Source organism: Rhinolophus ferrumequinum, chromosome 7 (assembly GCF_004115265.2).
Source record: "Rhinolophus ferrumequinum isolate MPI-CBG mRhiFer1 chromosome 7, mRhiFer1_v1.p, whole genome shotgun sequence".
In the NCBI taxonomy this organism is placed as follows: domain Eukaryota; kingdom Metazoa; phylum Chordata; class Mammalia; order Chiroptera; family Rhinolophidae; genus Rhinolophus; species Rhinolophus ferrumequinum.
Genome location: NC_046290.1, coordinates 67,223,058 through 67,248,116, shown reverse-complemented (window position 1 = coordinate 67,248,116; position 25,059 = coordinate 67,223,058). Strand labels below are relative to the sequence as shown.

The following is a 25,059-nucleotide window of genomic DNA, read 5'->3' as shown; positions in this document are numbered from 1 at the left end:
AACTCCGCATCTACACTCAACCTATGTACCTAGCCAGACAAAAAGAAAAATAATGAAATTCAGAGTTAATGTCACATCCTGATTCCTATAACAGACATCAAATAACATAAATGGGTACCAAACAGAATGCAGAGATTATTGGGCTAAAAGTAGTACCCTGACTCCTTTCCCCATGCCACGAGTCCTCTACGAATCTGATGAATTAGGCTTAGGAAGGTGGATAAAACATTTTCTGCGTGTAGGCTGTGAAGGCCTCTGCAGAAAGGATTTCCTCTTTTCTTCTTATCACCTACTTAATACAGAGCTCTGCATGCAAAGGGCACATAGAAAAAAAATATTGACAGGTTGACCTCTTGAGTTTACAAATTCCTGCTTTCACTTTTATGACTCTTCCAAATACTTTAGAAGACTTGTTCAAATCTGCATGGAAATCCCTACCCTTTGATGCAATGTCACTGCCTTTGGCATTTGCAATGTGGTTAAGTAAGTCATATATCGAAACTACAAAATCCTCTTTTGAACTTGGGTCCTGTATACTGGTCCACTCTTATTTACCTTTTAATAAAACAAAAAAGCCAAAAACATTGCGTGTGTAAAACACATGACCATCCACACCAGACTGTTAATCACCAAAACACTAATCAGATCTCTGTTTCTCCCCCCATGAACTCTATGTTGAAAATGGTCCCAAGGATTTGCTATCCCAAGCTGAATGCTCTCGTGAAGCTAAAGAATTCAGTTCCTTTTTGGTTGAAATTGGATTCATCATAGCCAGATAAATGTGGGCTTAAATCCTGGTTCTATAACCTACAGTCTCCATGACCTTAAACTGGTTATTTAACCTTCCCAAGCCACAGTGTCCTGCCTCATCTCTGAAATAACAAATATTCATAAGTTTGTGGTGATGATCAAGTGGAAATAAAACAAACAAACAAAAAACAAAAACAGCAACAACATACCCAGAGCTCTTAACACTGTGTCTGGCTCATTATAAATACTCTATAAATTATTGTTATCCTTGCTACCTTTTAATAAATTGCATATGTTTTTACTCCTGGGTTTACTCCTAGGTTGCCAAATCACATTTAATATGCTTCTCTGTCCCTTTGTTTCCTCACACGAGAAGTGAATTGAAGACCTGTCACTTTTTTGCTTCTCTGGAATAACATAAAGATTAATTCCTGGTGAACTGAATTATTTTCAGTAATACAGTGCTGGAAGTTCTATTTTTTTTTTAAAAAAGCAATACTCACCAGTCCTACTTTTGTAGTAACACAAGTCATCTCATAAAGTACCATGAACTTTACCAAAACAGGTTTTAAAAAATTAAGTTTTATGCATGTTAAATAAATGAAGTCATTTATGTAGCATACTGCGGACTGGGAATACAGTGAAAGTACTATTTGAAGAGTTGAAAACAAAACAGCAGAGCTGTTCTATTTTGGTATATCCAGGGATGATTTTTAAAAAAATTTTATATTATTTAACCTGTATAAGTACGCTCCTCCTAAGAATGAACCAACATATTGACAAATATGGAGGACAGAATCTCTGAAAATTCATATATAATATTCAGATATTATAAAAGAATTGGTTTTGGGGGCTGGAGTATAGCATTGGGGAGATGCAGATATCTTCTGTAAAGATGAATTACAGAAAGCTTATTCTTTTCTATCTCAAATTCCCGTGGGCGTTTTAGAACCAGAAGCCAACTTATTTACTCTTAACAGAATCTTCCTGTGGAATCAGGCACAAAGCTCAGTGGTGGGAAGATTAAATATGAGAGGAGAAATAGAAAAGACATCTCTGAACTAAGGGAACACAGGACATTATGCTATGTACTTCATCTCACATTCCAGATAAAAGAATTTCTGGGCTTGTGAATGGAAACTTTGCATATAATATAATATTGAGTTAAAAACCTTGGCACAGTGGGACTCCAAACTCTATTCAAATTCTTCTAGAAATTTTCATGTTCAGTTGTTGGAAGAATAGTGTTTTAATATGAAAAACAATAATATTACTTCTATACTTTTAGACTTCTTTGTTTAAATATAAGTACAAATTAATATTCCTTATTTGCGAATATGTTGAGTGTGAACTGTCATTAGCACATTAAATGCTGTTGAGAACACCATTTTTTGCTTTATTTCTGAAGTGTTGCTTGCTTGAAATCATACGTTAGCTCATCAGGTGATTATTATCTAGTTTATGATATCTAATTATCTAAATATCTATTATGATATCTAATATATCTAATAATATCTAATACATTGCTGGCTTTAAAATCAAGAAGGATTTACTGAGTACCTCCTTTGCTTTGCAATGTATTCAAACCTGAAAGAAGGTAAAGGGAACAGAATAGAGAGGAGGAAACAGAGCAGGACCGAGAGTGTGTCAGGGAATGTACAGTTTCACAAACACAGAATATTTAAAACAGCAATAGAATCTCATAGATAGAGGAAACCCCAAAGCCATACAATCACATGTTTTTGTTTCTCATCTAAGGAAACATGTCCATTGAGGTTAAATGATCTGACCTCAATTGCTCAGACAATATGTAGTTACAGAAGATGGCAAGAGAGAAGCGGGATGTATGAGTGGGATTGAAGAATATGGGATATGTTGAATGTCAACTACTATCACTTACTTACTATGTGTTAAGCACCATGCTAGATTCCTCCACACTTACTGTCTCTTTTACATGATCATAACAAGCTCGTATGTTAAATGTCATTGCCCAATGTCCAAGAAATGAAGTAGCTTTCCCAAGGATTCAAAAGCATTATTTCACAGATTCACATCCACGTGTTGTGACCATAAATATGGCCTTCCATAGAACACTGATTTGGTGGATAAAGGCATTCCAGGTGTTATGTTTGTCTGAAATAAGAAACGGGATTGATACGTTGGAGGAACAGTGGATAAGACATCTTGCTTAGCAAGATCGGAGCTTCTATACTGAGAAGTAGTGAGATGATTACATGTATTAAAAAAACAAGGACATATTTAATTTACACATAAATTCCAGGGTGAGTTTGTTTCATACAAGACAGAGTATTACAATACTAAAGCAGAAATAAAGGGAGGGAGGAGAGAGGGAATTAATAATATCTGAAATAAAGCAGCCTAGTTGATGAGAAATATTCTATGTGTATCTGTGAATGACTGTAATATATATTAATATCCAAAACTGTCAGGGAAACAAAAAGATGCCACACATTATAACAGTAATTATCTTGATATGGTGGATACTTTTCTCCTTCATTCATTTTTTTCTTCAAGTTTTCTACAAGAAAACCTTTTATAATTTATTTTATAATTTTTAAAAAAACAGTTTCTATATAAAGAAATACATACATAGGAACTAGATTATTTTCTGACTTGAAAACCAAATTACTAAATTTTAAGCTACAATAGGTATGAATTTGAGATAAAAAGTAGAACAGCTTGTTCTGAATTAGAGTATAAGTAGTGTGTTATTTTGTCAATGCAGTCTTTTCAATTCAATTATTTTCCTAATTAAGATTAAAAATTTAAGTTAATATTCTCTTTTTTATAAACTCTTCACAAAAAGTGTATAGTTTTTAAATGTCAGCTGGTATGTAAACAAATACTTTCAAATATGGATAATAAAATTGTACTCTGGGCTTTGACTTGTAAAGTTGACAGATATTATCTGATTATGCTACTATAATTTAAAAGGAATATCCATTTTTATCATTTTCACATGTAAAATGTGTTTTTGGGAAAATACTGAATCCTGATCATTTAGGTTGGCCGACATAATTACAAGAATTACATTAGATTTAAAATAAGCACATAGAAGACTCTTACTGGTTATTTGCATCAGCTCCTATATTTTAATTTCACAGAATGTATTACCTGTGACTTCAGTTCTTGGCCTACTTTAAGGTTTTGTTTCGATTTATTTGTTACATATTGATGCCATTTATTAAGGTCTGTTTTCTAGTGATTTTCTAGTAATCAACAGGGAAAATGGCATTTGCTTTGTGCTTTTTCTCCAAAATTGTCCTGAAAAAAATAGGTAATTTATTTTTCTTTGGAATTATTCAAATTGTTACAATCCAAACATCACAAAGCTTAATTTCTTCTTTTAGCATTTCTAAGCCAAAGTTTATTGATACCAGTATTTTAACTGCATAGATTAAAATACAACAAGTTTTTGAAGCCTCTCTACCCTTTATTTTCAAATAAGATGATCAGGATTTAGTTTTCAAAACACAATTTTTATTAATGTTAATCAATACCCTAGGTATGTATGTCTTTCCTATTAAACAATTCATTTTCTCCATAAAATCTTCACTGAAGTCATTATCACAGAGTTGAGAATTGTCACAAGGATTACATTTTCCTATTGTATTTTCCTAGATGTGCTGATGTGTCCATAATGCTAATTAGCTCACTCTGCATTTAGATGTCAGATTCTTGACTTGAGGGTAAAAAGAAGACAACCTCACTGATTGTCTGTTTGTGGTGTCTCATAAAGTGCCTGGGTTTAAAAATGTTGAGTGATTTGTACATCTCTGACACTGTTTTGAGATATTTAGACCAATAATTTTGCCTTCCGTATTTTTCCTAACATTAGAGTTGCTTATTTGTATTACATATTGAAGTTGCTTTGGTATTTTGTCTGTGATTGTCCATAGTTAAGTGGATTTCCATCAGATCTCTCCAGAATTAGGAAATGGAAAGCATTTATTTATAATGTCATCATGGAGTCACATTTAATGTGACCCAGCAGTCCCATACAAATAATATAGCATTATATTATTTCCTGCTAGTTATTTTTTTCTCACCTTAGAGTAAGATAACCTTCATACAGTCAAACTATTTCCAATCATTGACACTCCCTGATGAAAATAGTCACTTTTCGACTGAGTTTGAACTTCACCCACTTTAAACATTTAAAAGTAAATGCGCTTTTTAAAACTAACCAACTGCATCTACTGACATTTGTAACCACACACATACCACAATCATAAGACTTTCTAATAATAATCATTTTATGTTAAGAACAACTCCTTGTTCAAAGCTGAGAGAGCTTCAGGCCTTCAAACTGTAGTTTATGCTCCCAGCACAGAATTAGTGTTTGTGGTTTTGTCATGATGTCACCAATGTGCTGTGGTTTGTGCTCATCCAGCTACCTTTGGGCTGTGAAAAAATAGATGTTCTCTGAAAATTCCGTATGATCCTTCTTACTGAGAATAGGCTTTCTTAGAACATTGTCATAACAAAAGGTTAATAATGTATTTTACATGGTTTAACATATTCAGCATGTGGTCTTCACCCAACAAGAAAAATTTAAAAATGTGAACAATCAATCCTGGTTTGAAGGAGGGGAACGAAGAAGGGAAAAAAGGGGGATAATAATGGCTAAGTATATGTTCGCTGTTTTAGATGTTTGTCGTGAGGTTTGAAAGTTCAATATTTCTTTACCAAATGAAATAAAACAAAATTTTATTTGTTTCATATTCAATAATCTCAATATATTTGGTCTCCCCTGAAAAGCTTCATAAATTATTTTATAAAAGGAAAAAGAAAATAAGATTATGTAAAATCTAAGGCAGGTGTTTAAATACAGCAAGAACCAGAAGGTAATAATCTTCTCCTTACTTTTGGAAGGCAGGGTATATATTTTCCTGAATAGGAGATAATAATAAAAACAAAAATAAAATAATTTTTTAAATTTAGTCTATTTATAAGTGGACAACTTTGAAAGTCAGAGAAAATCTACACCCTTCCTCTTTTAGCAGTTTCCACATAAGATAATGAATATGCCAAGAAGTATTGGAAACCACCTTTCACATCAGAGGTGATGATTAACTTCTGAATTTTCAGGCTTTTCAGGTGAACAAAGTTTGGTAACAATGATGGATCTGAACATTTTGAAATATTTTATTGCCTTTTAAAATAAATAGCATAAAGTACTTATCAACATTGAAATATAGTTCACCAATTTAACAAAATGTTCAACTGCATAAATGGTGAACTATTTACAAATAATATATGTGTTTTATGTTGTTCTTCTATGGGTTCAGGCAATAGTTTTAATTACTTTAGTACAATGTGTTTTGGACAATTGAAGTTGAATACATCAGTATAATACAGCTAAAGCATATATTTGTTTGTATTTTTAATTGAAATATTAGAGGTTTTGAAAAACTATAGGCTTAGTTTCAAATTCTCTTTTTCGAGGAGAATTACTTAATTTCTGCCTTATTATTGTGCTTTTTGCAGTCATATTTAACCTTTTCTGAGAGTCTACTCTGTATATTATATAAATATTACTGCTAATTCATTATGAATATGAAATTACACAGTAATATCCCTACATTCCAAGCCCTGGCTATTTATCTGATCTCAAAACTGAGCAAGAAAATGAGTATAATGGAAATAAATGCATTACATTTTCTGAGTGCTTAAGAAATACAGAGAGTGCCAAAAAATGTATACACATTTTAAGAAAGGAGTCACTTTGGTCAACATTGCTCAAGCAGTAGTTCACCGTAATCAGAAGTGTTTGGACACTGATGGTAACCATTTTGAGCACCTCTTATAATTGCAGAAGTCAAATGTGACTTGTATTCACATTATTGAGTATTACAGCTTTAATACAGTTTTCTCCTTTCTTAAAATTTATATACATTTTTTTGGCACCCTCTGTATGTTGTCTTTAGCAATCTTTTGAATGTTATTCATAAAGATACTTTTCCAATGTTATTTACTTTAATTCCACATAGTATACTTGGTGTAGACTGGTTGGTATGTTTCTCTAAATCTTTCTCTTCTCTCTCTGTGTGTGTGTGTGTGTTTTTCCAGTTACTGGCTGACAAACAAAGTTCCCATCAAAAGACCCAGCACAGGTCTCCTCATGTATACACTTGCCACAAGATTCTGTGATGAAATTCACCTGTATGGATTCTGGCCATTCCCTAAGGATTTGAATGGAAAAGCCGTCAAATATCATTACTATGATGACTTAAAATATAGGTACTTTTCTAATGCAAGTCCTCACAGAATGCCATTAGAATTTAAAACGTTAAATGTGCTGCATAACAGAGGCGCTCTGAAACTGACAACAGGAAAGTGTGTTAAGCAATAAAGCACATTTGAAAACAGACAAACAAACTGAATATGCACTTCTTTTCTGAAGATGCTTCCTAAGATTTGAAAATAGGATCCAAAACAAGACTGGGTTTCAGCATCCGCCAATTACCTAAAAGGTGATAAAGGACATCCGTGAGAAATCCACTACCAGCTGATGAAATACCTGCAAAGTGCTCTGAAAATTAAACATTTTGACTTCAAGGGTCCTAGTAAGTGCCACTTCCACTAAGAACACAGTTTGAATGTATAATTAGTAGTGTTTACAAGATCCAACAATGCACTCGTCATTAGTTAAAGAAGCAAATATGTTCATCGTTGTTGGGCTGCCACTGCAACAACAAGCACATGAGAAGAGGAACCCAGGAATACAACTGCACCCATGGGGAAATTAACCATCCTTGTCAGCAGATACGAAGATGGAAACGATTTGAGCAGTGAAACTCATAAGATTAAACAACTCAAGTAAATGCCTTCAGTCAGGACTCTGAGTCTGATCATGAATTTTATGTTTCTGTTTCTGTTTTTGTTTGTCCTCTGCAATCTTTTGGTTTGGGAATTGGGGTGCTTAGAAATCCTAAGACACATGTGAATCAGACAAATGATCTTCAAGTAATCATTTTTAAAGTTCTTATATTTTTAAAGAGCAATCACCCCAATGACTTTGTAAAAAAAATGTATTTTGCACAACTCTAAACCTCCAGATTTTTTTTCCAGTGGTGTAGAAGGTACCAGCTAAACTGTACTACTCAGTAATCTTGAGCCATTCTAAAGGAAAGATGTCCTGTGTCATCTGAGATGGTAAAATTAGCCGAAAAAATATATACTTTTGGTACCAAAGATTATACTGATGTTTCTACACAACAAACCATTCTCCTTTCATGAAAATAGTATATTCGTATATTATACTACTAACGGAAATGTTGTCTCTAGATATTTTAAATTTTCCAAACTCAAACTTTATTGTTATTTGAAGGAAGACTTTCATGGCTTTTACATTTCTTAATAATTTTGTGGAAGCATTTTACCCTTTAGAATAAGTGTTTGACTGGTAGGGCAGAGATATGACTTCCAATTCTTTGATATTCCCCCTTATTATTCAAATGAAAAGACTGACGTGTTCTTCATGTCATCAGTAAATTTTCTTAGTGCAGAAATACGATGACTAATAGAGTGTTGTTTCCATGACAGAGATGATTCACTTTAAGAGGTTTAACAGTGAAACTGTCAGTATTTTGCACTTTGAATGGATTAAACTGACCAGTGTTTTTTCTGTGGTTAAATTTATTCACAGTATTATATTAATGTGTTTTCAAAGAAGCACATGAAATTATTAATAAAGTGATTTAAAATGTTTTAGCATATATGAATTGACCTACAGGCCAGTTTTCTGGTGACTTATGATAGGTAGGTCATTGTGATGGTAAATTGTTTCTTTAGAAAGCAGAAGTGCTGTGCACCCACTTCTACTCTTGGCTTGAAACAATTTAGATGACTTCTTATTTCTTAGGCAAGGCAATCTGAGTAAAGAAAAATAGCATGGAGAATATATATATATATATACATATATATATATGTATATATATGTATATGCAAAAGGGTTTCATTGTAGTACAGTTCTCAATTAATGATATGTATATTATTTTTAAAATATGGTAAATCATGGGGTAGAGAAGACTATTTTTTGAGAATTCATGTGTCTAAGAAACAAAATACGATGCATAAAGGAGAGATATAGCTAAAAAATGGAGAAAACAAGATGTACTTTAATCGTTAATCTCTTATTTACTGGAAATTTTAAAAGAATTGGGCATATGTCTTGAACGTAAAGTTGAAAAGCCTGAATTACTTAACAAGTCAAATGGGTAATTTGTAGACCCTTAATTTCAATTAGTTGGGGATACATTTTTTGAGGAGCCTTTAATTTGAATTCAATAGATGTTTGAATCACAAGTAAATTCTTATAGGCAAATCCATCTGAGAACTCATTCAAAGTACGTCTTAAAAAGCAGCAGCCACGTACCTTGCCATTTTTACTGCATTTTCAACAAACGTCTAAACAATTTTAAGTCCACAGCAAAGGCATCCCGGCCACTCACTGTTCTGTGCGTTGAAGTTTATCTCATAGACACATTGAGTAGTGCCTTGCTAGCTTCACATTGCTTTGTTACCCTGTGCTTTGTGTTCTCTAAATACGTTGCCCAGTTCTGAAAATGTTTGGCATCTAAAAAGGGCTTCAGTATCGACTGAGACTACTTTTGTTCATCTCAGGGAACTTTCAATACTCAAGGGTGAATTCAATGAAAGGCATTTAGTGTTCAAAGAACGCAAACTGTCCAAGATCATTTCATTCCTTATTGAATACCTTCCCACCTATCCCCCTCCACAGTCGGCGGTGGCCTTCCCACAGGGATGGGGCAGGGAGCACGCTGAAGGCTAACTAACAGCAAGAATAAGGAAAAGCATCGAGGTTTAACCAAGAAGGGGGCAAAAGGGATCATGATGAAATCAAATTATAAATACATACTTGAACTATCTGGGTTTTTTTTTTTTTCTTTTGAAACTATCATATGTCCACAACTTTAATTTTTTATTTCTTCTTCACGATTTAACCGGGTACCTGGCAACCGGGTTTAGGCAGCTGATTGTGAAGTATTCCTGTCCTTCAGAGAACGTGATTGTTACTGTGCTGTTGACATGAATAGGCCATGGAAACATTTTCATCATCATTACCCAGCCTGTCCTATACTTAATATTAAGTTGCTGGAATTGAAAAAAAAAAAATCAAGTATCAGATTTTTCTGGGCAAATCTAATGATTCAGCCCACAGGACTGATTAAATTACCGTGGAAGTTTTTCTATCTGAAAGAAGGTGCTGGGCATTTAAATGTCTTTATGTAGTCTATATCATATAAAATGTAGATCAATCGCTAATGGGAATTTCTGCATACATGCTTACAAAAGCAATTTATTTAAATAATGCTATGTTTGCATTGGTGGTATAGAAGTGAGCATAGCTGCCTTCTAAATAATGCTATGGGTAGTGTACATACCAACTAGTTATTAAGCGACTACACAGGAAAAAGGTGAACAAAATAATTTATTTCTAATTGAGCCAGTTAGTCCTAATGCATACAATGTGGTATTTGGTTCATAAAAGAGTTGTTTTCACGTGGTTATTGGGAGTAGCTATAATTGTGGAAGGGGTGTAGGAAGAGTTAAATAGAGTTAGTTGTTACCTCTACAAGTTTGAAAGTTTCCCCACAGACATTATCAATATACTATTGTTTTAAAAATTGAGTGAGAGAGGGTTATTGTTCACATTTAATGAAAGAAAGTCCAAATAAAGCCCACCTAGAAATAATTTTATTATATATGTGCTATAGGTATATCTATATAGTACAAATAGACATGTGTGATGCATATATACAATGTTATATATGTGTGTTTGTGTGTATACACACTGGGTCTGTAATATGCACACATTAGATTTGTGTTATGCTAACATCTTCCGGGGCTGCACTGTGAAGCACTCTGGAGATAAGACCACTTTAGAGTAAAGAAGTTCTTTTGAGACTTCAGTTACTAACGTGCTTTAAGAGGAATCTACTTTGAAAGTGAATTCCACATTTTTCATACCTAAAGTTACAATAAGGGTCCAGTCTGACCAAATCTTTAAAAAAAACACAAAAAAACAAAGAAAGAAAGAAAGAAAGAGAGAGAGAGAGAGAGAGAGAGAGAGAGAGAGAGAGAGAAAGAAAGAAAGAGAAAGAAAGAAAGAAAGAAAGAAAGAAAGAAAGAAAGAAAGAAAGAAAGAAAGAAAGAAAGAAAGAAAGAAAGAAAGAAAGATTAAAAAATATGTTTGCAAGCTTCTTTCAAGCAATGTATTTGAATTACAGTTTTGGGATTGTGGCCCCAAGTTCTGTGTCTCCCATTTGAGTAGCACCTTTTAATGCATATTGTTTCTTCGTGTAGGCAAAAGCACAAGTGGTTCAAATGTATATAGCAGGAAAAAAAGAAAAAAAGAGTTTACAGAGATAGGATTGCTGCACAGAATAATTGCTACTGAATATTTCTTATATAATTTGTGGAATTGAGATAGGAGGTTTATTCGGTCAAGTTCATTCTGTTCAACACTGTTTCCCTATTGTTTATGTATAGCAATTGGATGTTACTGTTTTATCATTTGTAAAATTGTAAAATAAATTAAATCCTTTTTTTTTCCAATTGTTCTCTTATCTCTTACATCCAAACCCTCGCTCCACTTCATACATCAATAGATGGTGATAGTTTTTACCAAGCTTTCGCTAGTGATTTTGTCTTCTTTACCTCTGAGCCACAGCCTTTGGCAATTTGGCAAATTATTTAAAGCGTATGCACAGGAATATGAACAATATCAAAAGCCCACTGAACATCAGGAAATCCTTAACAATGTATTTGTGTGGTGCATTCTGTTTGTAGTTGAAGGAATGGAGTGTCCAGATTTGTATTCAATTTATATTCCTACTGACTGCTGTCGGTGGTAACACCAGCTTCATGGCTGGAGAGGCCAATGGCTTCTTAACACACTGCACATTCTTAAGGCCACCCTTTGATTTTTGTGATTTCAAGTGCCATTACATCCTCTGGCTATTTTTGGCAAGTTCACCCTCTAGGAGATGATCCTGGAAAACTACATGTTCAAATCTTCAATGAAGATTCTAAAACTGTCTAGTCTATGTTTTCAAACTTTGCACTATTTTCTCCAAAAATTCATACATGAGGTCACTTTTAGCATCCTGCAAATTTGAAATGTTTCCTAGAGACCAACGGTGAACCATTAACAATGGTTGATGAATATAGATTTTATTTATATTTGCATAATTAACTTTTACTTTCAAAGATCCATATACTGTTGGTCATTCCTATCTATTCTTGGGATATAATCAGACCTCATCATGAGCCTATGAAATGGATATTGAAAATATCCCAGTTTTAGAGATGAGAGTAAATGAGCGTTTATGTGACTTGCCAAAGGTCACACAGCTCAGGAGCGAGAGAATCAGGATTGCAACCAGGTAGCAGGCTGACTTCAGTGTCCTCTATCTTACCCATCACATTTTGATGCTGCCTGTTTTTAACTGGCACAACATTCCCCAGGAAACTTAAATTTGCAAATACATTATGTTTTAATGAGCATAGATCAAGCGTATAGGTGAGTATCTAGGAGAGATATACAATTTAGGCTTTGGAAAAGTCTAATAAATGACCCCTGTCCTCAAATAGCAAATCATCTCTGATGATGAGATGTGTGACTTCCAGGTCAGTAGCTTTCTCCTGATGGTGCTGCATAAACTGCCAATTGTTGCCTCAAATTCTTTTCTTTTATTTTATTTTTCATATAAACTGGATTATGCTTCTGTTAGAATCTGACTTTATGTATCGCAAAAATTATTACATTACAACTATTTTAAAGTCTAATTGTGAGGTTCCTGTACAGATATTTTGATTGAATTTGGGTATTTCAATCATTTCCATTAGCAAATATTTACAGAAATATTTAAGGTTGAACTTATGCAGATGGCTAAATTCATCCATTTCACATTAATTTTTGAAAACTATTAGGTTGGTGCAAAAGTAATTGTGGTTTATAAGGTTAAAAATAATTACTTTTGCACCAACCTAATAGTTTCCTTCTCTTCCTGAAAATCAGAGTAAGTTGATCTTCAAATGAAGGGGGCAACTTAATGTTTTGCCCTTACATACTAGCTTCATTTTGCAGGACCCTGTGAAAGAGAAAAAAACAATTCTCGAATATAAAAATAAAATTATTGTTTAATTCATTCCTAAAAGATAGATTTCAGTTGCTTAGTTGCTTAATTTCTGGAATCTGAAAGTATGTGAAAGAATTGAATACCAAAAAAAATCTCTCTTTTTTTTTTTTGCTTCCAGACTGCTGATTTCTGATTCAATCACCAAAGTAGAATTTCTCAAGTAAACGTAAGAGAATATTAATCCAGTACATACTCAACAAAAATATGTTTTTTGAATGACAGTGAATGACAATTCTGTATATCTCTCCCTTGGAGATTCAGAAAATATACTGACATAGAAAAAGATCTGAGAAATTTTGCAATAAAGAAAGATATTTCTACTGCTTAAAAAGTTATAGATAATTTTGTACATAACTTCCACCAAGTAGGAAATTATGTTCTACAGAACATACTTTGGATAACATTTCTGAATATAACAAACAATACAGGAAAACAGGTAAGAGCTTCCATTGGAAAGGCTGACGCTAACTTTATTCAGTGTTTTATTTTCCCATAGACCCAATCTTTTCAAATACGAAATTATTTTAAACTGACATATTCATTTATTCTTTCAACTTTTCATAGTAACTCTTACAGTAACAATTACTCTTTTCTAAAATATTAATCATACCATGGCTAAACGCCTAATGGTCCCAAAACTAAACTTTATTGCTCATTCTAAACAGTGCACACAGATTAGTTAGCTTTAAGGCATTAATAGCACAGGAAGAAAAAAAAAATGCAATGAAGTCCTAATTTGCATTTCCAGAACCTCTCAGTATATTACAGTGCGCTCTCTCTCCCCTGTCGGTCCAGCCCAGCTTCCATAGCTCCAGCCTCCCATCACCACACAGATGGGCTGTCTATGAGCACATCTGCCAGCGCTGCCACAACGTAAACACACTCAGCTGGTAGCAGATGTTTTCCAGGAAAGATCGCTACCACAGGAGTTGTTCCACTTCTGATTCTCTGTTAGTTGATCTCCATGATTGGGCAGAAGGTCGTTGTGTTCACACAGATTATTTGTCTCTCGGGTACAGAACAGTCACAAGGTAGTTACAGACTCGACACTTTGATATTTACCATGTGCTTATACACAGAAATGTCTCTGAAGGCTCTCTGAATGTCAATATTGTTCTTTTTAAAAATATGAGCCTTTATAAGTCTTTATTTGCTGAGCTCTTCAACAGTAAAATATGAGCTGAGCGAAAGAAAAATAAGTATACTCTCTGATATTCTATGGCCATCGTTGAGAGTGCTAGTGTTCTTGTGAGTTGTTATAATAATTATATTCATAATTCTTAGTCCTACTTTATATCAGTAAACTCTGTATTCATTTATGGGGTAATTTAATTTAATTCTATAGACAATGATGACACGTTTATCTTATATGAATGTATAAACTCGTTTTCAGGATATATTTGCAAATCCTGATGGCATATAAAATCTAAAAATATTTTGCCTTATAAATGATTACATTTATTCAACATTTATAAAGTAATAGTACCTACTAGGCACTTTACTAAACTTGAGGAATACCTTTCCTCACAGTTATCAAAACTTAGATGGAAATCACATACAAGAAAATAAATAATCATATCCTTTGGTGACAGTATTGTATTCCTAGAGTGTACAGAGAGTTAGGGGAGCATAGAGGAGGCCAGGCAGAGGACCGGGTACAATGAGCATGGTTTGTACTCAGGTGGTAAAATGAAGGCAAACAATACTCCATTAACACATGAGACCCAAAGAGCAGGTACTAGCTGTATTTCTGTATATATACATATATATATATATATATTTCTGTATATATATATATATATATATGTACACATTATATATATATATATATATATCTGGATATATATATATATATTATAAATAGAGAGAGCGAGAGAGAATCAGAGAGACAGAGAGACAGAGACAGAGAGAGACACAGAGAGACAGATGGAGAGAGAAAGAGAGTGCCAAAAATATATATATACACATTTTAAGAAAGGAAAACTGTATTAAAATTGTAATACTCAATATATATTGATAATGAAAGATGAATAGAAGTCACGTCTGACTTCTGCAATTACCAGAGGTGCTCAAAGTGGTTACCACCAGCATCCAGAAACATCTGATTACAGCGAACTACTGCTTGAGCAACTTGTATACATTTTTTGGAACCCTCGTATATACTCCTGACCACACTTCCCCTGAATCATTGTTGAATTACAAGTTTAAATAAAACTGCAGTCTAGACTACACCAAACACTTACCACTAAAACCACATAACTGCAGGCCTGTTGAAATTATCCATTGTACAATATTTTTCCCTTCTAAATATTTCTGTTTTAGTATTTACTTTATGTTTCCAGCTTGAAGGAATGCACCATAAAAGAAAATGTCTTGGACTTGCTTCCAAGTAATGACTTTTAACATGATTTATTTCTGTCACTTTAATACATGCTACCAAATTATCATAACTTTTAAGTTTCATTTTGGGATGATCCAAGAATTTGAAAATGCACCTGCCCCAAATTTCTAAGATATAGAATGTTAACCTTCTAATATTACTTCTCATTCAATGACACACCTTCTATCTCCTCTGCAGATGCCTTCTTTTATGTCCTCATCTAAACCATGTTTCTGTAGGACTTTTCTTTAGTTTTCTTTTATCTCCACAATTCTAGATATCTTATCTGCTCTGATGCTTTTAAACTGGCAGAGACATGGACAAGTGGAGACAATAATCAAATGAAGGAATCTATTCACAGAAGCAGGTATATATTCATGTCATATTCATAGTTCAGAGTCCCTCAAAAACGCAGCTGAATGGGGTTTTAATGAAAATAGGCTACTGGGACACTGCTTCCAGGAAGCAGAAGTGGGGAACCAGGTTGCCATACATGGAATGTCCGTGCCCCTCCCAAACTTATATGTTGAAACCTAATCCCCAAAGTGAGAACATTTGGAGGTGGGGCCTTTGGGAAGTAATTGGGTCATGAGGTAGAAACCTCATGAATGGGATTAGTGCATTTATAGAAGAGACCCCCAATCACTCCTGCACCGCCTACACCCCGTGGGGACACAGCGAGATAATAGCTGACTTTGAACCAGGAAGCAGGCTCTCACCAAACACCAAATCTGCTGGTGTTTGATTTGGGACTTCCCAGTCTCCAGAACTATGAGAAATAAATGTTTGTTGTTTATGAGCCACCTAGTCTATTATATTTTGTTATAGCAGCCTGAATGTATTAAGACACAGGGAATCTGTAACATGAAAGGAGAGAAAGCCTATACAGAGATATGCTTTCAAATTAACTGCTTCTGTGAATACTGGAGGCTCAATCCCGTGTGGACTAACTGAGGAAATTTATGATTAGGCTCTCAGGATTCAAGGGACGGGAAGAGGAAGCAATTGTTCATCAGTCCCTATCTAGAACTGAGAGTTTACCTATGAGTGATAAATTCCCTGAACTTCTGAGTTATGTATGCGAATTCTAAGCTAGCTCCCATAGGTATCCCAGAGCATATGCCAGAGAAGCACCCAAGCAATGTGCAAAAGAGGCAATGCAGCTGGACATGAGGTGCTGTCTGTACAGTATTGTTGGATGGACCAGTGACTGGAATGAGGGATGAGGCAGAGAAAAGTCGAGGCAGTGCACAGGGTGTGTAATATGGTTCTTCTAGTGCCACTAGTGGCATAGGTTGATGCCTTCCATTAATTCCAATCTACAACAAACTCTCCAGGTTGATTTCTGTGAAATTTATAGAAGGGTTACTATAAGAGGGTTAGTTTGGAAACTATAGCCCCGTCATCTGTGAATTCTCATTACAAGTCAAAACTGGTATTTACCATCTCCTTCTTTCTGGAAGCCCCCTTACTTCAGCTGGTGTGGGTTTCTTGCCTAAGGGGTGATTCAAATCTTCAAGGGATCTGAGCACTTAGTTGACGTGTCTGTGGTAAACTTTGATTGCTGCAGTGCTCCACTCAGATTTATTTCTGGGCACTGAAGCACCAAGAGACATCCAATGAATTTTCTGGGTCCCAGACATTCTCTTCCCTTTCCCCATCATACAGCACTAACTCTAACTCTTTAGCACGGCCAGCGTCAATTATCCCTGCCAATATGATAACCCCTTTCCTTGTCTATTGGCTCACTGGCATAAGCACCCCAATTGATAAGTTAGGAATCTTAGCTCCAAGTTCAGTGGGATCTTTATTGAATTCCTGGAAGAAACATTTCCCCCACTAGAAATCAGAATTTATAATCTAACAGAGTCTAAATTGTGAATACAGGAAACAGAAATTTCCAAAATGGATTCAGGGGAGAAATGGGAAGAAGAGCCAATGGTACCTTTGTTAGTTAGGAGACTGGAATTCTAGATATTAGGAACACAGCCCTATACTGGCCATTCGGTTTAATGCATATTACGCATCATAAGGGACAGAATACGAAACCTGTGTGTTTTGGCTCTGAGCTGTTATTTTACTGAGCAGTTAAGAGGTCATTCATTATCATATCAGGTTAGCATTTTGTGGTGATAAAGTGTGTAATGAGCCACAATAGTGGTAAGGCACCCATTGCCTTACCTTGTTTGCCACAACATTTTCTTGTTAGTCTGAGGAAAATTTCAGGATCCCATTCCAGTGAATTAGGGATTTTGTAAGAGCCTGGATGGTAAATTTGGTAGAAGTATTGTGTGTAAGAAAGCAAATCCATATCCAGAATTATGTTAGTTCTGGTAAGGTAAATTGCTGCCTCTTCTAGGGTTGGAAGTGTCTAATTTGAAAGGATACAGGAATTTTACCTTGTACCATTTCAACATGTTTCCACATTGTTCAACTTGAGTTGCTACCATATTGAGGGCCCACATTGGTTGCTGCCATTAACAGGTTGGACATTCAGCAGTGACAATAGCCCACCCAGCCTTAGTGAGAGGGAACCCACACTGTTGAGCCCATGCATAGTTCCATCTTGGCCACCACTGACAATCTGTTCACGAGCCCATTGTACAAACACTGTGTTGGCTGAGAAATGAACTGACTGCCGTCAGCAGCAAGGGCCATCACGTCTCCCTAGTGGTTGAGATTTTCTTCTGTGATAGAGATTTTCTGTCTCTGTCAGACATTAATGTGAGATGCACAATAATCAACAAACTTTGTGCCTGCTCCCAAATCCATCTGCATGTAATACTCCAGATTTCCTTTTTTCTAACTTCCAATCTTTATCTGTCTATGTCCCTATTCGACTCGTGAAATCATTTGCCACTCTGATACAAAGTGAATGGCCAAGAATACTACTCCAAATTCTGCTAACTGGGAAAATTTCCCTTCACCGCTCTCTTATAGGACCATACCTGCATTGGGCTGAAGTATAGTCGGTATACATTTTCAGCTTATATCAACCTATAAAGCTGACCTATTTCAGAACCAGACCTGAATTTTCCCTCTCTGTCACTTGGTCCTATGGAATCCCCTAGGAGGCCATAGATGTGAACAGAGAAGCAAACAAAGGTCCGATGAAGTAGTTGACATGGAATTTGGGCCATCTATTTGTGTAACTTATGTGTGCACCCTACACTAACTTAGGCTCCATTGTCACCCAATGAATTCAGATGGTATATGGGTGCCATATAACAGGTATAGGAAAAATAGTAATTTTAAGGACAATCGGGTCGAATGGCTATTATTAAGCACCACAACTGATGCCCTAGAAAACTATAATGAAAGGCTATTGTTAATTAACAGGCAGTTGAAGAGAAATATGAAAGATAAAGAAAGAGATTCCCTGGGAGCTCACATAGATACATGCATTCTTCCTCTGAAATGGGAAGATGGAGAGAGCAGAGGACCAGGCCCAAAACTTACACATTGACCAATCCAGCTCCAAAGAAGGTAAAAATCTCAACCAAGGAAGCTTGTTTTTTACCCTTGCTGGGAAAAAAAAATTCAGGGACACCTAGGTTGATACCTCCCAAAATATGGATTTTCTAGATTTTCCTGAACCACGTTTAAAGTGTTCAATAGCAACATAAAACTAATGACTATTAACTTGGGCAGGGCAGCTTAAGACACTGCTTCTCTAACAGAGCGTGGGAAGGCTTTTACTGACAAGAATTAGGTTATGTCTATGCAGGAAGAAGCCCAGGGCTACAGACAAAAAGGCCTGGTCTAGTTCTGGTTTCCCTAACTTATTTTGCTGATTTTCAGATTTTCAAAAAAAAGCTCTGAATTTCAAATTATCTGTTAACTGGAGAGAAGAATATTACCCTCTTAAAGTCTGATATACGAAGATGTAATCATTGATAGAAAATCATTTTAATGGTGAGAAGAATTTGTGACATATTATGTACTGAGGGTAAAAGAAATGTTGCAAAGGAACGAGTTTGTCATAACAAATACATTACAGAAAATTTACCCTATATTCTTAACAAACTACAACATAGAATTCTTGATTTTTCCATGATAATTTCACCACATGTTTATATCATTAAATGACATATAGTATATTATGCATGGCTTACACTCAATAATAAAAGTAGAACCATACTTTATGTATCACTTTACCACTGGAGTTTTTTCTTAGCATAATATTTATGGGCTATATGGATGTCAATGCACGTAGCACTATTTGATTCATTTTCACTACTATTTAGTATTCTATTGTAAAATTTAAATTTTAAAATCCTGGCTGTTGGAATACTCGGATGAAAGAATAATTTTCAGATCACATCCTACCTCCAGCTTTCCAGATGCAAAACCCAAGTTTCTCTGCATGTGTCAGGAGGTACTATTCAATGGGCACATCTGTATGTCTCAAGTCAAAAAGTTTTGTGAATTACAGGTTGATCCTCAGGCAAACATTTTCCTTAACATAGATATTTAATTCCATTCATTCCCAAGGAAACAGCGTATATCTAAAAGAGAAGGTGCACTCAGGGTGACCAAAATCCTGACTGAATTTAAATGACAGCTATTATAGACTAAATGTAGTTTTTCAGTATTCTTTGCTTATCACTCCCCTTCTCTTTGTCTCTTTAATCGCATTGTTTGACACTTCAACTTTATGGACCAAAGAGCTCTGACCATGCTAAATTTTTTAAAGCACCCTTCTATTTCTATTCCCTCTAGCCTAATCCTTTTAGTTAGAACACTTTTACTGCCACTCACTACATACTATGTGGCTAGCATCTAGTTATCATTTGGGTCTCAGTTCAAACATCAATATATATTTCCCATATCAAAGCACAGTCCAAACTTTGTTATTATTTCTTATCTAGTTTTCTATCTACTTTGCAAAACTGTTAAAAGCTTGGGGACAGAGATTGTATGTATTGCTTCTGTCTGTTATGACTAGAGGGTCTCTTACAGTACCTGGTACATAGTAGGTCCATGATACTTTTAGTTGGATGAATGTATTTAATTTAACTGTGTTTCATGGATTCTAAAGCACACCTTTTAATGTTCTAACATCTCTAAAATCAGAGTGTTCTTTAGCACTGGTAGTGTTTATAAATTATTTGTTTTGTTTTAATTTCACCTAAACAATAGTCTTACAATGTATTAGATTCTGCAAAAAGATGACAATTAATGATGAAAATGCTTGAAATTTGAAATTATTTTTCAATGTAGTGTTTGATATTTAATAAATAGCAAGTATACTACTAATATGAAAATTAATTATAAATTATAACCATAAATTAGTGTTGACCGGAATCTTTCTGTCACATTTTTATTCTCAAGAGAAGTTGCTGAACTATTTCTTTCATGTTGCGTTAGCTTGTTCTTATACCACAAATTACTGTAATCCGAAATTTGATCAGCGGGATCTCCAAATACATTGTTGATAAGCATTATATGATAATATCACCAGGTTATCCACAAAGAACATCTCTCCAGCTTGAGAAAGAGACTTAGCTGTAATGACACAAGAAGTAAATTCTTTAGAGAACTTAACCCTAAAAATGTATAATGACTGTGGGGACAGAGCCCCCAAAAGCAGTTTCCAGGCTCTCGGCCTCACATAGAAAGGTGCTGGCTCAGGTAATAAATGGCCGTCGACTGTGATCAAATGGCCATCAGCTGTGGCTAGTTGGCCGTCAGCTGTAACCAGTGAGCCATTGGGCACTAATATAACTGCCGTGGCTAGGCTAGCAGAAAAATGGGGGAGCTAGCAAGAAGATGGTGGCTGAGTCTGCAGGCGGCACAGTGAGGGTTGAGAATTGTGTTGCTCCTGGTTCCTGTGTCTCCAATCCAGCCGCCAGTGAGAGTATAGTGGTGTGACTCCCCTACATATGGCTCCGTGGGTGTTCCTGTTTGGCCTCACCATGTCCTGCGTTCTTGTGTGGGGAGCGGGAGCAGAGACCCCGCAGGACACCCCGCATGACAATGACCTTCCATATATAATCGAAAATAGAATCACCACTATGTAGTAAAATCATTGTAAGAAGGAAAATAAATCTCCAATGTGAGTTTATATTTTTTAATCAATTATAAAATTCTTAAAAAAAAATATGTTGTGTCTCTATCATGCTGGTTGTCTTCCTATTGAATAATCTAGCATTGACCACACACTCTCAGGCCACAAACATTGTTATTTCTGTCTGAAAGGACAGCAGATGTTTCATCATGTGTTTAAATCTCAGCTGTTTTATTTGCAATTATGAGTTAAAAGAAAAGAAAAAGAAAAAGGAACCTGCAAATCGTCCAGAATGGTATGATTTCATCGCAAGAGGAGGTGTGGGGTCCTCCTTCTGAGGAAGAATATAGCTAGTCCATATTGATCTAGTAGCTACACCAGGACATAGGGGACCCCGGCAAAGCCCTGTTCTAAGATCCAGACACCTGGGGCTCAGTGGGCAGGAAGTGCTGGTCTCCTTTGTTCGGAATTATTATATCACCACCAAGCAAGTGCTACGCCCCCTTGGTCTCCAGATTTGCCTGATGACTCACACACCAGGTGTTCAGCCCTGATTCTGGCTCTGGGCGGAAGGCCTGGACACAGAGGCATTGGCTGCCACCCTCTTCTTCACCCCACCCTGTGATCAGCCTACTGCACTGAGGAGACGTCTCAGGATTTTCAGGATCAGGAATACATCTAGGTCTTCTGGACCCAATTTAGACCTCACCTACATTTCCAGTGCCCTTCATCAAACATTCCTACTCCCAGAGGTTTTGACAATATAGACAGTTATATGACAAAATCCAATAAAACCCTCCTTCCTGACTTAGGCAGAAAGCTGAAGTCATGGGGATTATCCTTGTTTTGAACTCATGTTCCAAAAGAGTAACTGTCAAATAAACCTTGATGCTAAAATAAAAATTCTGTATCCAAATGAGAGTATTATGCTTCCCATCTCACTCTGACATAGTCCTAACATGTCCCTACCTGGTCTGCAGCACTGAACCACTCCCAGGTGATGATGCCCCTCTTTCACTCTATTCCTGTCACACTGGTCTCCTTACTATTCTTTTAACATATCACTCATGCTTCTGCCTCAGTCTTTGTACTACTGTATCCTCTTCTGAGTGTTCCCTCTACCTCTGGATACCTGCATGGCTCACTCACTCTTCTGTTCTTTTTCCAAAAATCACTTTCTCAGTGGGCCTTTCCTAATTGTGTTATATTAAATGTATACCTGTCCCTTTTCTGCTTTATTTTTGTCCCCAAACACTCAGCACTGTCTGCTATCTATATATTACTTACTTCTTACTTATTGTCTGCTTCCCTTTATTAGAATGTTAGCTTTGTGAAGGTAGAAAGTCTTGCTCCCATTATTTACTTCTATATTCTCAGCATTTAAAAAAGTGTCTGGCACACAGAAGGTGCTCAAAAATAGTTTTTGAGGGAAAGAAGCATTTAAAAAAATATTTGAAGACTCATAGTTACTGTGATCTTCAAACCCATAATTTGGAATGCCAATGAAGAAATGAAAGTGGGAAAACATCCCATGTCTAATTCAACAAACCCATTCTTTATGACTAAACCTCATAATTGTGTACTTGGAATTCAGTGTAATGTTGAGTATTGATTCAAAAAAGTATCCAAAGTTGTAAATTTTAAAATATGGAGCTCACCTTTCACATTTTCATACATTTCTCACACCATAATCATAAATTAAATTCAGGATACCATTCATTCATTTGTTCACTCTGTTAATATAGGATTATAAAATGCTTCCTTTGTGTCAAACATTTTCAACCACCTCATGGTGCCACTAGTCAATCTGGCTTACTGTGGGTCACCTTTTAAAACAAAACAACAACAAATGGGGAATATAGACTTTCTAATCTTAGCTACAAAACTTCACTCTGCAAATAAGACAAAATAAAGTTTGATGACTTCAGCAGTGCCTATATTTTCTTCATTCATAATGTCAGATCTGATCCTTTATGTATATCTAAGATATAGGGGTCTTCTAACTGTTAATAGACCTGCCTCCAAAGAATAGAACACAAGCATGCATGTCCGCTCTGGGGACAGCATGCTGCACTCCATACCAGCTTACACGGGTAGAAAATCTGTGCCCAGCCTGATCATTTTGGCTGCGTTTCTTTTCCAGTTTTAGTTTTATTGTTCTGGATTTTGTTTTCCCTATGAAAAGATCTTCATATGTTTTCAACTAATATGGATAGAAGTACATTTTTTGAACCAGATCCAGCGACGAACATAATTTTCATGGCACAATTGCATTGAAGTTAGAGTGTGTCTTAGAATAGGAAGGAATAAAGTAAGAGGAGGAAAGAAAACATTATTTTTCATCTCTATAAAGACACCTTTTTTTCTTTAGACAATGATGAGTTTCAGGGAGGCTTCAGTAGGTTTTGAGAGGATGCGGGGGCTGCCAGTTTCATGTGAGTGGAAAAGAGTTAAAATTTAATCCAGCTTGTTCAGCCATCCTTGGCTGGATGCTAAGTGGTTCTGTGAATCATTAAAAAAGGAGGGCAGAAGTAAGGTAGGGGTAGATTTTACTACAATAAGTACAAGCCAGACAAGCATATCTATACAGAAGATTTATTTGTTTCACCGATTTACAAAAATCCTTAAAATGTTCAGCAGTGCAAAATTTCATTGAGCCTTTCATTCGGGAGTAATAGATTACAAAGTACTCACCCACGTCAGTTCTTCAAGCTTGCTTTGCCACTTGCTCATGGAATCCATTTATAGTAAGGTGACTGTACAGTAATATACATAAAATGGAAAATCTTCCATTTGACTAGATAGATATATGGTATTTTAATTACGACCAGCTAGATTGAGACACTGCTCCAGTTGAGAAATTAAGAAATAAGTGTGATGCTATTTATGTTCTCCCGGACATCTGATGCCACCACATTTTTCTGTTAGCTATTGCTCTTGGAAGACAGTTATTTCCAGGAGTTATGCAGTTTATAGAATAAAACTAAAATGCCCCCACCTATTTCCTGATTAAGAGAATTCTTTGTCATATGGAGTGTATTTAAGCATAACGTTACAATTATTTTGACATTAAATCCTCATGACTGTATTTCTCCAGCTTGATTTTTTTTTACAGATATTTGTTGAAATGCTGACTGACAACAGTCTTTCTTTAAATGCCATTCCTTTGCCTACTTTTTCTTCTTACCTCTGCTTTCATTCCTCCTAACACCAACCTCTTCTCTGTTATGAACCTTGAAATTCATGTAAGAAGGAATTAAAAACAAAAAGAAACCCCAGTGGTTTATGTAATGAAACACTAAGACAAGAAACAATTGGTAAAGTCACTAAACAGGTTTTGGTTTTTAAAAAAAATTTTTTTTACTAGTTTCAGGTATACAAAGCGACATAATAGTTAGACATTTACACCTCTCACAAAGTGATAATCCCCCTTGCCCAAGCTACCACCCCTCTGACATCTTATATAGCTGATACAGTTCCACTGACTATCTTCCTTATGCTGTACTTTACCTCCCGTACAATATTATTCTACTTCAGCTTCAGTTGTACTGCTAACCAGGTTTCTGAGAGGCCATTCAGGTGTCAGGAGGCTTTGATTACAGCAAGAAGAGGCATTTGCATGGCTGTGCTGTGCTGTGAGAAGCCCTGGCAATGAGTTCCTCCAGGGCTGCTCTGCCCAATGCCAGGCAGTGGGAATGTATGGAAGGCCCCAGGGCTATCAACCCACC

General features: G+C 35.6%; 1 protein-coding gene across 1 annotated transcript in view; it reads left to right on the top strand.

Annotated features, from left to right (window-relative positions):
* ST8SIA4 (ST8 alpha-N-acetyl-neuraminide alpha-2,8-sialyltransferase 4) overlaps positions 1-10,843 on the top strand; it is an 84,384-nt gene extending 73,541 nt beyond the window's left edge. Inside the window, 1 exon segment of the mRNA XM_033111159.1 lies at positions 6,844-10,843. Coding sequence (XP_032967050.1) covers positions 6,844-7,126 — 283 coding nt within the window. The 3' untranslated portion in view covers positions 7,127-10,843.
* Positions 10,844-25,059: the final 14,216 nt, after the last annotated feature.